The sequence below is a fragment of the Arvicola amphibius genome, chromosome 10 (assembly GCF_903992535.2).
Source record: "Arvicola amphibius chromosome 10, mArvAmp1.2, whole genome shotgun sequence".
Taxonomy (NCBI): domain Eukaryota; kingdom Metazoa; phylum Chordata; class Mammalia; order Rodentia; family Cricetidae; genus Arvicola; species Arvicola amphibius.
The window spans coordinates 109,110,987-109,126,356 of NC_052056.1; the positions used below are offsets into that span (position 1 = coordinate 109,110,987).

At 45.7% G+C, this 15,370-nt stretch overlaps 1 protein-coding gene across 1 annotated transcript in view; it reads left to right on the top strand.

Moving 5' to 3' along the window:
• Positions 1 to 15,370, top strand: part of Flt1 (fms related receptor tyrosine kinase 1) — a 158,666-nt gene that overhangs the window by 41,311 nt on the left and 101,985 nt on the right. The window contains exons 4-10 of the mRNA XM_038345590.1: positions 994 to 1,118; positions 1,905 to 2,067; positions 2,172 to 2,308; positions 4,827 to 5,001; positions 6,492 to 6,609; positions 9,155 to 9,324; positions 10,391 to 10,550. Coding sequence (XP_038201518.1) covers positions 994 to 1,118; positions 1,905 to 2,067; positions 2,172 to 2,308; positions 4,827 to 5,001; positions 6,492 to 6,609; positions 9,155 to 9,324; positions 10,391 to 10,550 — 1,048 coding nt within the window. The remainder of the gene's footprint in view (positions 1 to 993; positions 1,119 to 1,904; positions 2,068 to 2,171; positions 2,309 to 4,826; positions 5,002 to 6,491; positions 6,610 to 9,154; positions 9,325 to 10,390; positions 10,551 to 15,370) is intronic.

A 15,370-nucleotide genomic window follows, 5' to 3' on the forward strand; every position in this document is an offset into this window, starting at 1 on the left:
CCATTCCGAAGCGCAGAGGGCTCAGACCCTCTCCAGTCTCCCTCACAACAGCCACTGTGGATGTTTGATAGCCGTTGCCTGCTGACAGCTCTTGTTTCTCTAATATTCACCCTGTGTCAGCATCCATTTATGAGGGAGGTCCAGCCAGCAGGTCTGGGTCTTCCTTGGTTTTTTTTTTTTACATAGGACTCCCGGTCCATAAAGGCTGGAACCAAGCTGGGGAGATGAGAACACAACACTCCTGAAGGAATCATTGTTTGGGGGTGTCAATGGATTTCCTGACGACAAGAGCAGGGTGGACAGTGAGCATGTTTCTAGAATTATCTGATGTTCATTCTGGTTCCTTGAAGGAAGTACAGGGAACTCTAACAGGTAGTTAGAACAATCCTGCTGGCCTCCGAGAGACAATGCCACACTTTCAAAAGATGGGTTTTGGTGGTAATAGGATGTCACCTTAGCAGCCTTTGTTTTTAGCAGAGAAACCTTGCTGTTGAAGAAACCTAAGAAGACCTAACCACTGACGAAATGCATGCATTTCCCAGCTCACTTCCTCATTCATTCCTACTCTACCCAGCAAGGTCTAGAAAGTCTTGAAGTGGTGCCTCTGCCATTCAAATGATAATCCCCTCTGGTTTGCTTATTTCTGTCTCTTCCAACTCTCCCAAGCACCTGTGTTATTCCAGTGGTCACAAAGGCCCTGGAGGGGACTTCCGGGGGTACTTAGCATAGCCGACATTTATGCAGCATCTCCCCCTTCCTCCCTCGTTGCATTTCTGAAGCTTTTGCACTTGGTGGCCCCTGGGACAGGTGTCAGGGTAATCCCACTGCAGGCCAAGAACTGAAGAAGAAACTGGGCTTCTTTGGGAGACAGACTCATGGAAGGTCAGATTCTGAGACAACAAACTGCTGTGGCCGGGGGACTGGCACGGCTCCGCAGAGTCCCAGGGACAGTTGTCAGTTCCTTACTGCTGTTTCTGTTTCTCCCCCGCTTAGATGCAGAGAGTCCTTTCATAGAGATGCACAGTGATATCCCTAAACTTGTGTACATGAGGGAAGGACAAGAACTCATCATCCCTTGCCGAGTGACGTCGCCCAACATCACAGTCACCCTGAAAAAGGTAAAACTCGGCGCTGCTCTTGTCAGGGCTTGGCTTCCAGTGGGTGTAGAGTCACACACAGGGAAGATGTTTACAATCAAAGCCCAGTGAGGAGAGAACAAAAATGTCAGGTTCAACCTAATAGTGGCAAGGCTGCTGGTGCTAAAGGCTGCTTAAAGGCTTTCCCAAGCCAGGTGGTGGTGGTGAGCATCTTTAATCCCAGCCGTCGGGAGGCAAAGACCTGCAGAGCTCTGTGAGTTCGAGGCCAGTGTGGTCTACAAGAGCTATCCCAGAACAGCCAGGGCTGTTATACAGAGAAACCCTGTCTTGAAAAACAAAAACACAAAACAATAATAACAACAACAAAAAGCTTTCCCAAAGAGAAGCGGGTCAGGATCAACCAGCCCCCAACCCCACCCAAGGCAGCACCTAGCCAGTCTAGGCAGACTTTGGGCAGTGGCTGTAGTTGGGAAGCCAGAAAAATTTTGACTGTGATTGACAGATTTCTGGTGTCCTTTACGAACAGGTTTGAATCCCCATCTCACCTGTGTCCCATTGCCAGTAGGTATTCGGGCTGAAATCAGTAAGGGAGTCCTATGCAACGGCTCAAGAAAATACCTAGGTTAGAGTGCAGGGGACATCTGAGCTGGGTCCTGGTGTTAGTATTCCCAGCTTGAGTCCCTGCTCCCTCCTTGAATGGCTCAGTGCAGTGTGGTAGTTCTTGCTGTAACTGAAAGCCCTGGTTTCTCATAGTGTTTTGGCGCGTTGCTACCAGGACTCTGGCCAAGCATGTTTCTTTCTCTGCAGTTTCCAGCTGATACTCTAATCCCTGATGGAGAAAGAATCACGTGGGACAGTAGGAAAGGCTTTATCATAGCAAATGCAACATACAGAGAAATAGGACTTCTGAACTGCGAAGCCACCGTCAATGGGCACCTCTACCAGACAAACTATTTGACCCATCGGCAAAGTAAGTGCTGTCCCCAAGGATGTGGACACCGGGCACAGTCCTTTGAGCTCCACCTGGCCTCTGAAATCTTGATTTTTAACTTTGTTTTTCTCTTCTGCTTGCAGCCAATACGATCCTAGATGTCCGCATAAGCCCTCCAAGCCCGGTGAGACTGCTCCACGGCCAGACTCTTGTCCTCAACTGTACCACAACCACCGACCTGAACACGAGGGTGCAGATGAGCTGGCATTACCCTGGTAGAGTGAGTGGCCGCTTTTCTAGTCCTTCCTCGGGGCGCTGTTTGAGTCTGCTTTGAGTGAGCGAAACCCCACTGGGTTTTTGAAGTGGGAAAAATGAGAAAATCCTGCTCCCAGGGCGGCGTGGATGGACAGGAAAGCGGCAGGTTCGACCGGGTGCCTCCCTCGCCTGGCGGTCCCTGGGTGTGATAGTGCTGATCCTGGCTTTGATGTCTGGGGCTTGTTTTGAAGGGTAAGGGCTGCTGTTTCCACTGGCGAGTCTGGAAAGCAAGAGGGACCAGTTTGCCCTCGGAAACGTCGCGTTCGGATTTCTGGATGAGAGGGGGAATTTATCACTAAATGCCAGGCAGGGCCTATCTTTTGTCATAACAACATTTCAGGAGATTGTCTTTGTCAGCGCATTCATGGAAGGTTCTGGCAGACAGTCAGGCACCTGATGGCGGTGTGTTTGGTAAAGATACTGCAAGCCAGCCATCCGATACTGCACTCATTAACCATCAAAGGGGCGGCTCTGTCCTTCAGAAACACAAATGAGAGGAGTGAAGACAGAGTCGTTTCCCTCATTCAGGTGCAGCATCCTTCCGAGCCCCAGTTATTTACTGAAATGTACAGATGGGAAGACGACGATAAGTTGGGGAGAAAACGCTGGCAGCAAGCCTGCTCTCATTTCTCATGTGCCCGTGCGGTTTCTGTAGCAGACCCCAAGGGCGGGTGTTTGCTATGTCATGCAGACTGCCAATCAAAATTAACTTAGGATTAAATAATGAACGAAAGATTAATGCTTCAGCGCCAACTTGTTTACACCAGCTTCCCCAGCCCCGCGGAAGTAGAAAAACTTTGCAACAAAAGATAGAATATGTTCCCTATAAGAGCCGATCAGATATTGACAATTTTCTAGATAATGCTGTTGTTCCTTTTAAATAAAACTGCTAGAACATGAAGCAACACCGTCTAATAGAAAAAAATTCTCAGTAAATGTCAAGAGGGAAGAGACTTTTATCCAGGTCCAACTGCTGTTAAGATGTTGATCCTGGAGGCTGGAGAGATGGCTCAGAGGTTATGAACACTGACTGCTCTTACAGAGGGCCCAGGTTTAATTCCCAGCACCCACACGGCAGCTCACAACCACCAGTAATTCCAGACCCAGAGGATCCAAAGCCTTCTTCTGGCTTCCTCAGACTCCCAGGCACACACATGGTGTATAGCCGTACATGCAGACCAAACACCCCTACCACACAGAGAAAACAAATAACAAAAATTCAAAGAGGATATTAGTACTGTGTCTAGTGGGTACCAGTGACCTCCTAAAACAGAGCTTGTCCAGTAGGATTTTCCCTGATAGAAATATTCCCTGCCGCTCTCGTATGATCAAGTATCCGTTAGCCACTGTGGCAGAAGAACATGGAAAGAGCTGCAGTGAGGAATTCTTCATCTGGATTAACTGTATTCAATAGCCACATGCAGCTAGCGGCTACAGAGCTGGACAAGGCACTTCTAGAGGTCTAGATTAGGTTTCTCTCAAGAGATAAGCCATGCCAACAACACACTTGGGAAGAAAACTCTTCAGAGGGGGAAGTCACGCCTTTAGACGCAGTGGCCGAAAGGCTCCCGAGTCTGTTACACTAGGGACTGTTTCTGACTTTTCACAGCAGTGATTGACAGCTGTGTCTTTTGTTCTTGCTGAGAACCATGCAAATGGCCTAAACATGTGTCGGTGCCAACAGGGAATGAAAAGGCAGGTGGGTGAAAGTTGACTAAGCATGGTCGAGGGAACTAGGTTCAAGACCCTCAGCTCTGTCTGGACAACTTCCAAGTCTTTTTCCCACGACCCTCCCCAGGGAAGGACTTAAGAGGGGGAAATGACGTGCTATGTGTTATAAGAGGAACAATTGAAGGAGATGGCATTGCATCTTCTCCGACCAGTGAGCAGGCCACGGTAGCCAACCAGATAGCTGAATGTGGTCTTTCCCGGAGATAAGGGACAGACCCTGCAGAGGATGGCTGAAGTCACCTCTGGGTGTGCACATCCCATGTCCCTTTTGCCATCATTTAGCAGAAGCTGATGAGCACGGCTCAAGATGTGAAATAATGAACTGGGAGCAGCTGAAGCCAGGACTTGAAGTTTCGTTCCCATCAGTGGGAAAGGGAACTTTGTTTATTTACAGGAATCTGAGGGGACAGGCTGCTGTTCAGAGGAGAGCCTGTGATGAGGAGAAATCACTAAACGCATACCCAAGAGCCCTGAGTTCCTGGTATTCTGTGGTAACAAAGCAAAACCCCTCCAACCTCAGCAGGTGGTTACACAAAGCAACCGACACAATATCTACGCAAAGCCCATTTACAGAGAAGAAGGGCTCAGTAAAGGCTGGCAGGCTCCGTGTCTGACGCACGTCTAGACAGAGGCGTAGTCTCCTAATGTTTTGCTTGTGGCGGATCTGATGTGCCCCCAACCTACATACTGATCTGAGAAAGGCTAAGACACACAGTGGTGACTTCTACACCCGCTATGCATTCTCCTTCTAGGCAACTAAGAGAGCTTCCATAAGGCAACGGATTGACCAAAGCAATCCGCACAACAATGTGTTCCACAGTGTTCTTAAGATCACCAACGTGCAGAGCCAAGACAAGGGACTCTACACTTGCCGTGTGAAGAGTGGATCATCGTTTAGATCTTTCAACAGCTCCGTGCATGTGTACGGTAAGCACAGAGGTCAGACGTGCCGACTTCCACTACCTTTTCTGAGTACTCTAAGCACTGGGGGAGGGGGAAAGCCACTGTTCTTTTTGGCTAAGAGTTATGCAACCATGAATGAAGCCTGCCTTCTCTTGCACCCTCAAAAGCAAATTAAGCACATTGCATACTCTTTTTTTTTTTTTTTTTTGGTTTTTCGAGACAGGGTTTCTCTGCAGCTTTAGAGCCTGTCCTGGAGCTAGCTCTTGTAGACCAGGCTGGTCTCAAACTCACAGAGATCCGCCTGCCTCTGCCTCCCGAGTGCTGGGATTAAAGGCGTGCGCCACCACCGCCCGGCCATTGCATACTCTTTAAATTAGATACTTTTGGGAAGACGGGCTGAAAAGTTGTAAGAGTCTGAGGTAGAGGAGGACCAGAGCAAATCAATGTCTTCCGGAAGTGACAGGACCACAGCACTCTGGTCGCCTGCACAGGGTCTACACAAGGCCTAGCCATTCCACAATCCCACACGGATAGGGAAGGGACTCACAAGCCCCTACCCCTAACTAAGGAACTATGGACAGCTGATGACTTCTGGGGGAGGGAGAGTCAGTGTTATTTAAGGGTGTGGCCCCTCATTGGTCAATTGCACCCCAGCGGATGGCCCCACACCCAGAAGTCTATAGCCAGCACAAGCTGGAATGGATGGGTTATTAAACGAAAGAGAGGATATGAAGTTGGGAGTGGGAAGGAGGTGGGTTAGATCTTCAAGGAATTAACACGAGGGGAAGAAAGGGGTGAATATAATCAATATGTATCAAATTCTCAAAGATTAGTGAAAGCTTTTAATAATACTACTTTTGGTTTGGACAGTTTTGAGTTTAGATGCTTGCTTTGGTTAGTAGCGTAGGTTGTAAGGCAGTCTTGAGTTTCTCATTTACTGTCAAATATAAACAAAACAGAATCCAATGATCAATTTTACTTTATCTGGGGCCAATCTCCCTGATAAAAACTACAAAAAGTCACTTGGAATTCATGATCTTCTACTTCTCACTTAATGATCATGGAATGCCCAAATGGTTGTTTAATTATAAGATGTAAATTCTGTAAGGACAAGTGAAAGCCTTGTGTCCATCGTTGCAAAGGAGAATAGTGAATGGTCCTCTAAGAAGAGTTCTCGTGCTATCGGAGACACTTTCTATCCTCTTTAGCTGCCTCAGCTCAGCGTTTCAGCCCAGAGCGACTTTCTCCATCTTTATTATATTAGCTAGGTAGATTTTAGAAATACTGTCCCTTGTTATTGGGACAGAGTTATAGTGATACTTCAGTTGCCTAGGCACTGCTTTACGTCTCTAGGACTTGCTGGCAGCTGGCCTGAAGGCATCACCCATTGATTGACACTTGGGCTCTTGGACAGGCTCCACCACGATTCACCACCTCTCCACTTAAGGAAGGAGTGAGCTTGTGTTTACATAAATGCATCCTTTCCTGATGCATCGTCTTTTCTTCTTTCAAAGGAAAGGGATTCATCAGCGTGAAGCATCGGAAGCAGCAGGTGCAGGAAACCATAGCGGGAAAGCGGTCCTATCGGCTGTCCATGAAAGTGAAGGCCTTCCCCTCGCCAGAAGTTGTATGGTAGGAGTCGGATGGCAGTCATTTCCCTATCAGTCAAGATAATTTTTTTTTTTTTTGGTTTTTCGAGACAGGGTTTCCCTGTAGTTTCTAGAGCCTGTCCTGGAACTAGCTCTTGTAGACCAGGCTGGCCTCGAACTCACAGAGATCCGCCTGCCTCTGCCTCCCGAGTGCTGGGATTAAAGGCGTGCGCCACCACCGCCCGGCCGATACTTTTTATAAGTAGGAACTTAGGAACTTCAGTGGCTCACAGTCCTGAAAGAGACACAAAGAGGCATTGCTTGGAGCAACTCTGGCGAGCTGGACACTGTGTTGACTTCTGGGTGGTGGCACTGGGGAGGGCTGGATGGGCCCAGAAGCAGGGCCCAGGGGTGAAGCAAGAGTTGAGGGGTTTGAGTGCATCATTCAGTTTGTCAGTCCCTCACACATGCTAAATTCCTGCATCCCCAAACCTTCCTATGATGTCAACAGTCTTTGAATGAGATGCGTTGGGCAATAGCGCAGCAGCATCTTGAGTGTGTAGCATGCTCTATTAACCCTGAAGAAGTGGGCCCTTGTAATGAGGGTGCCAAAAATAATCCCTCTATGTGCAACTGGGTTGAACGTCTCAGTCTTGTTCTAAAATTTCAACAGACATTAATAGCAGTAGGACTCACTCATCAGTAGGTGTGGACAAGCGGACCTACTTGAGTTAATGAAGGTGTCTTTGGTTTGAAGTATTCAGAAATACCTTACACAACTTTTTCCTTCAAAGAGTCAGGACCAGTGCAGTACCTATGGAAAACAATGCTATCTGTTCTGAATCTGCAGTCATTTTGCTAAATTACTTTATAATGTCATTATCTTTGGCTTAAATCCCTATATTTTAAACAAAAGGTCCGCTCACAGTTGATTAGAAGAACAATACATACCATACAGAAACCCTGCTGTTTTGGAAAGTCCTCGCCAGAGTTTGTCTGGCCCTTAGCCCCTCAGTGTTTGTTTGCAGCAATCTCAAATATTTAATAGGAAATTAAATAACAAATCAAAACTGTACGCTATATCTTCACAACATTGTAGTGGGAAATAAATGGATATTTTTACTTTAAAATATCTAAAAAGTTAGTAGAACATTATAATTTTCTTGCTAGTCGTACAAAGTATGGTTTAAGAAGAGAAAAAAAGTATTGAATTAAACAGGACAGTTCATAGTAACCTAGTGGTCAGGAAGCCTACTCATTCTCTCTTGGCTAAACACACCCTTGGTCTATCCGTGCTGATCAATTCAGTACCTAAGTAGTAAGGAACAAATGAAACTAATATCTACTTTTAAAATGCTGTCGTATTACTAGGATGCAGCTGAAACAATCCTAAAATGCTATTTGTAATTACAAAATACAGCATAGCCAATTTAAACTCAATTTGAAACTGAGATCCAGAGAGTTTGTTCCCGGGTCTGCAGGCTTGACTAAGAACCATTTCTACTTCCTTCTACAACACAGTACGTGCCCTACAAATGAAAGGGCCTTTGAAAAACTGTACATTTAAAGTCAAGGGCTGGAGAGATGGCTCAGTGGTTAAGAGCACTGGCTGCTCTTGTGGAGGACCTGGGTTCATTTCCCAGTACCCCCATGGAAGCTCACAACAACCTGTTACTCAGTTTCAAGAGGCCCAATGGCCTTTTCTGACTTCTGTGGGTACTGTACATATATTGTGCACATGAATGCATGCAAGCAAATGCTCAAACATCAAGTAAAAGTAAGTCTTAAAAAGTAAATAACAAAATATAAAATTAAGTCATAGACTATCTGAGTTCAAAAGGGTCTTGAGAACTTCTAGAAGTCTTGAGGGACACTGTAGGCCAGACTGGTCAATCTGTCTGTCACACACGTGGCAGCACACAGATAGGGTAGAACCAGGTCACCTGACTCAGGTGACCTCAAGGCATTGATTCTGCATTAAAACATTTTAAAGTTCCTGTTGCCTGGTGCCTTTGATTGTTCTTCCTCGAGGGGGATTATCTTGATTTCACCTCAGTTTCTCTGTGAAAGGGACAATTGGTGTGACCATTTATGTAATTAATAAGAACTCCACATGAGCCCACAATAGGCACGGCTATTTTTAGTTTTTATCAGATCTAGTTCATCTGACGTATAAGTGTGCTTGCACTTCCCATGGAGCCTTAAAGAAAACGCTTGACAGACAGCTTGACAGACTCAGACCTGAGCCTCTGAGTTGGTCCGTAGATCTCAGTGGCTACCAGCACACTTGTGGGTACGTAAAGCCACTACTTTCTTTTCTTCATTTAGTTCATTCCTTCCTCTTTGTGGATAAAGATGAACTGCTACCCAGTCTAAATCTCTCACCTGACTTTACTGAACCGTTAAGTGTCTACAGCTAAAACAAACAAACAAACAAACAACAGCAACAATAAAACAAAAAAAGAAAATGCTGGTATCCAAAGACTCAAACTTAATGCACATGAGGTTACAAACCCAAATGGCAAATGCCATCAAAGTGACACCATAAAGTCAACGAAGTGATTCACCCACCATTCTGTTAACCACAGGTTGAAAGATGGCTCGCCCGCCACGGAGAAGTCGGCTCGCTATTCGGTGCACGGTTACTCGCTAGTTATCAAAGATGTGACTACTGAAGACGCAGGGGACTATACAATCCTGCTGGGCATAAAGCAGTCAAACCTCTTTAAAAACCTCACTGCCACCCTGATTGTAAACGGTAAGTTTCATTTTGTGCGACCTTTGGGTTCTCTGACAGTTATTGACAATTTGTGAGCTCAAAAGTCAGTATAAGCGGTCAAGGGAAACAAGCTTTAAAAATATTTGGTTTTGAGTTTATTTTATTTTATCAAATGAGTGTTTCGCCTGCACTGGTGGATACAAGTATGTGTACCACGTGCATACCTGGTATCTGAGAAGGTCAGAAAAGGATGTCAAATCCCCTGGGACTGGAGTTGCAGATGGCCGTGAGTCGCCATGGAGGTGCTTGGAACCGAAACTGGGCCTTCTGCAAGAGTAGCCAGTGCTCTTTACTCTCCAGCCCCACATAATTTTTTTTTTATTCTTAAACCATTTCTGATGGTTGGGATGAAGCTCAATAGTGGAGTACTTGCCTATTAAGTACAAAGCCCTGGGTTCCACAGCACCACAGAAAAACAAAGGAGAAGCCGGGCGGCGGTGGCGCACGCCTTTAATCCCAGCACTCGGGAGGCAGAGGCAGGCGGATCTCTGTGAGTTCGAGACCAGCCTGGTCTACAAGAGCTAGTTCCAGGACAGGCTCCAAAGCCACAGAGAAACCCTGTCTCGAAAAACCAAAAAAAAAAAACAAAGGAGAAAACAGACTTCTGCCTCCATCATAACTGATTCATCTCTTCTGGTTGGTTGGTTGGTTGGTTGGTTGGTTGGTTGGTTGGTTTTTTTGAGACAGGGTTTCTCCGTGTAGCCCTGGCTGTGCTGGAACTCGCTCTGTAAACCAGGCTGGCCTCTTACGGAGATCCACCTGCCTCTGCCTCCTGAGTGCTGGGATTAAAGCTACACGCGACAACACTCAGCTATTATTTCTTGTTTTCTTTCCTTCTGCAGGCAAGGCGGCTTTTCCTTATCACCATCACGGTGCTCATACTGTGCGAACAAAAGGCATTTTTCTGCACACTATGAGCATTTATTTGTGCTGGTGTTTCCCTGACATCAAAACCAACAGGACTGGTCTCTCATGTGGGACCCTGGAGGAAATCCTTGACTCTGCCCTTGACGTCTCTCTGCTTCTTCCTCCTCTCCCTCTCCAGTGAAACCTCAGATCTATGAGAAGTCCGTGTCATCCTACCCGAGCCCGGCTCTCTACGCGCTGGGCAGCAGACAGGTCCTCACTTGCACCGTGTATGGAATCCCTCAGCCTACAGTCGAGTGGCTCTGGCACCCCTGTCACCACAATCGCTCCAAAGAAAGGTAGGGACGGTTAACTTCTTATGCAGTTTTCAGAGATTAACTAGATTCTTTAACGGCCACAACCGGAAGTCCCCCAAAATGCCCTGAATTTGGGGCAGGGGCTATCCCTGTATTCGAGTGGGTAGACAACAGCTTCTCATTAAAGACACCCTAGCCTTGGCTCACGGGATTGCTCTTTGCTTAAGTGTATGGGAACGTGGGACAGAGCCGACCTACTGGGAATTGTTAGCTAGAGCTTGCATGTGCCTTTCCCCAGTTGAGTAGCACTGCCTAGGGCTCTCCCACTGTGTCAGTTACCCCTGTCTTCCCATTCTTCATTTTTCTCTTCATTGGCTGAAGTCCAAGGTCTTCTCAACATATACATGGCTACTGTTTGCTATTTTGGGTGTGCCTCATGCTTTTCCATCTGTCTGAATTTTGCTTCCACCCATTGTCTGTCTCCTAAGAAGTCGGTTTTCATCAAGCCCCAAGGCTCAGCTCTTATGTGACCTCCTCTTATGAACCCTCTAAACTGCCTCGTTCCACCTTGTTTCTCCCTCTGCGGTATGTGCACCTTTGCTCACGTGCCGGTCGTCCATGTGTCAGTCCACACGCCCAGGTTTTGTCTTTTGTCAGCTAACTGCAACCACCCAGCGGTTAGCCAGTAGTTGCCACACAATGAGTGAGTCCCGACCCTCCGACAGCTACGCAGCACTTCCTTGCATCCTGTCTGCAACTGAGCCCTGTTTGTTTTCGTTCCCTGTTTGTTTAGTCTATAGAGAGATGATACCTGTGCTAACCGGAAATACCGGAACAGAACGGACAAGTGCAGCAGAAAGAAGCTACCCAGGAGTTAGCATATGCCCATCTATTCGCCTTGTTGCTTTTAACCCTACCTGGAGAGTGTCAGGGACGGTAGCGGCTAAACCAAAGCCAGCAAGCTTCCGAGCAAGCTTGACAGAATGCAAGCAAGGGGCAATTCTGTGAGGACTCTTGGGTTCTCTAGGATGCTCCTGCAGTTGTGACGTCATCTGGGTCTTGATCCCTGGTTTAAAACACAGTATGACGGCCGTGGAAAGTTACGGGTGAATCCTGGAATTCAAGCAAAGCAGCTATTTCCACAGAAGTCCGAGTTTTCATTTGAGAGTCATTTTCTAAGAATAGAAAGAGAAGTTGCAAAATATTTCAGATATACTGACATTTCTCTGAGACCATAGGAGACCTACGGAGATTTTTCTGTTATTTTGCTGGTCTGAGTTGGGCATCAATCCCCGCTTAGTGGGTCCATCTGTTTCGAGAGTTGATGCTTGTACTAGCATGCAAACAAATGAAACAGTAGAAACTAGTCAGTCAGGATAAAAGTTTAGAAATACATTTTTATGAAATAGCGTAGCCTTTTATATATGTATATTTAAATTTTTGTTTTGATAACAGCAAATGCAAAATTTCAACGCTAGTCTTACTAAATTGTAGGAGTAACTCTGTTAGAAAAATTGAGTTATTAGGGATAGAACACCATACCATGAGTCTAGGGTTGAATGGGGAGGGAGGGGCTCAGGGGACCGCAGTAAGCGTCACCTCCCTTTTCAGTCCCTCTGTGTGGGGTCTTTCTCCCTTCTGTGGAGGATGCTCAGCGAGTCCAGGAAAAATGCCTTATGCCTTTTTGAGAAAAATCACTTTAAGACTCAGAAACACTGCCTTAAATGTTTGTTGACTCTTTTGAGTTATTCTGTTGAAGTCACCTTATTATTTTTTTCAGTGTAATTTAATAATACACAAGCTACATCAAACATGGAAGATTTGACTTTTTTGAACGTAGTTCATTTTTATTTTAGATCTGGTGTTGCTTGGAATTACCTGCTGAAATACGCACACATATAAGCAGCTTTTGTTCTTTGGTCGGAGGGTACTGACCGAGCACCTCGGTGAGGCTTGGTGCTTTAGTGGCTAAGTGAGACATATCCGGAGTCACCAACGAGACTTTGACACACTGGAAATAACAGAACACTGAGTTACACTGAGTTGGAGGGGAAAAAAAAAACCTAGATTGATACCCAAATGAAGCCCGCTGTCATTGCTAAAAATTTACAGTGTTTTTATGTAAACATATTTCATAAGCTTTGATTCATTTGTAGATAGGAACTTTCATTGGTGACATGACCCGGGATGTTCTGTTACACTTATTTTGAGTTACATCCTTGCATGGTAGTATTTACCCATGCTCTTTAATTATAAATATGCCTAACATTGTAGAATTATTTTATATATAATAATTACATATGTGCAGAATAATTATTAGTGCTTAAATTTGAAAATCTTATTCAAGGGCATATCTACAGATGGCCGCAGCTCGAGCTCTGGTTTATTTTGTTGTCCCAATATTATTAGTTGGTTTTCCAGGACCAGCCACTTAATATACCCAAGTTAATACCAAAGAGCGATTCAGAGCACTCAAACTTCAGTGTTTTCTAAAGTCTGACAAATACTTTAAAAGTTCGGAAATACGATGAGCTAGAAACTTCTTACTTAAAAGTATGTGGCAAAACGCTTTATGCAAATGAGCTTTGTCTCAGCTGAGTAATGCTGTGGTTTGTGTTTCCTCTGCCATTCATTCTTGTAAAGCATCAGTAAGATGCCCTGGTGCGCTATTACCCAGTAGGATAGCTATAAATAACAACTATATTTTCCATAACTCAGAAAGATTTGCAAAACGAAACTCAATGTTCTTGTCGCAATAACACACACACACACACACACACACACACAAAAGATAAGTTTTCGAGCTATGTTTAACCTGATTTAAACACACTGCAATTTATATGTGTATGGAGGTTTCACACAGCACCCCATTTTATGTCTAGTTTATAGGATTTTATGCATCAGCTTAAAAACAGCATTAAGAATCAAGTGAGGGCATTATTTACATTGGTGTAACTAGTGAGCAAGAAGCGGTAATTGTGTGAACCCCCCCCATGCCTCTTTCCTGAGTGTTTGTACAGGAAGGTGTCAGAGAAGGAGACACTTTCTTGTGGATGTTCAGTAGAAATGAAATAAATTGTCAGTGCTAAGTAAAGAGGGGCTTGGAGACTCGTTTTCTTTATCTTCCACAACCAATAGAGGCTTCTAGATACTTGCTACCCTCTTCCCTGTTAGCCTAACATCAATCTACATGAGAGTAATAAATGTTGGGTGCCCTTCACACGTCCTCTGTTTGCATGACTGAACGTGCTTCACAGGCAGAGGGAGCGTATCTGGGAACGTTCACAGTGGCAGGCTTACAAGCATGTTGAGGAGCTTATTTCTCGGAGACCCACACACTTGTAAGAAACCACGAGGGAAAAGGCTTGCCTGCATCAGGGCGAATTTCACAACATGAGAAATGCTAATGGCTGCTTCTGAAAAGTGAATAGAAATGACGGGAGGTCAAGGGCAGTTCCGTTGTGCTTTAAAAATAGAAATCTAGTAAGTCTGGGGGAAACGAGCGGAGCAGGGGAAGAAAAATTAAGGAACAGGAAGAGTTAAGTAAAAGTAAAAGGAAGACCAGAGAGGCAGGCTGGAAAGGGGATGCAGCTCCCCACTGAGTGGTGATCCTCTTCACCCTTTCCCACCCTGGCAGGAAGTGGTTTGCCCTGCCCGGCAAGGAGGATAAGGCTTGGGTGGGACAGAACAGGCTGTCCCTGTAGCCTATACTCAATTCCTTAAATACACTTGGCCCCTTAATTTTAAAGAATAAAATAGGATTAAGCCTCCTGGGCCAGGTGATACTCTTATTTATTTTTTAATTTTTTAAAATGTATGTGTATGAGCGTTTATCTGCTTGTATGTATGTGCACCATGTGCATGCAGTACCTGTGGAGGCCCAAAGAGGGCATCATATCCTATGGGACTGGAGTTACAGATGGTTGTGAGCCATTTTGTGTGTGCTGGGAACTGAACCGAGGTCTTCTGTAAGAACAGCGAGTGCTCTTAATCGTTGTTCTTGATGGCAAGTTCCCCGTGGACTTTGCTTCAGCGCTAGTGCACTCACGTGGGAAGGGAGATGCAGAGAAGACTGTGCAGGGCAAAGAAGCTGGTCTCTACCTTGACAAGTGACAGACTGACAACAAGCAATCCCTCCCTGAGGACCTGGGGTTTCCAAGAGAGGATGAGGAGAGGCGTTCGGGCATTGTCTATTTGTGCTCCTGGCTGTTTGCTCTGTTTTCTCAGGAAGAATCTAGATGTTCAAAGTCTGCTTTTGTTTGCATGTGTTTCAATGCCAAGGAGACTTTCAGGTGACTGACTAATGGATGTTTGAGCTTGTTTCACCTGGTGGCATGAGTTAGGGAGTGGGCTTTAGTTGGGTCGCTCTTGCTGACACTTCCTGCCAGCCTAGGCCATCTCTCCCACTAGTAGCTATAGCAACATGGTCGTTTGAAGTGCGTTTTCTCCTTTTTAAAAAAACTCAAGTTTGATTTTAAAGTGTGTCTGGGTCTTGCCTATCGGGCACAAGCCATTTTAATTCTCTCTCCCCATCTGCCATAGTTTGTGTCAGCTAAACAGGCCCAGAAAGGGGGGATCTCAGCTGAGTGCTTGCCTCCATTAGGTTGGTCTGTGGGCATGACTGGGAGATATTTTCTTCATTACTGATTGATACTGTGGGCAGGTGGGCTCTGGGTTCTATAAGAAAGGTAGTTGAGCGAGCTAGAGGCAGCATTCCTCTGTGGTCTCTGCTTTGGTTCCTGCCTAGAGTTCCTACCTTGGCTTCCCCGAATGCTGGACTATGACTTGTATGCCAGATAAACCCTTCCTTCTCCTGCCCACAAACTGCTTCTGGTCAATATTTTATCGTATCAATAAGGAAG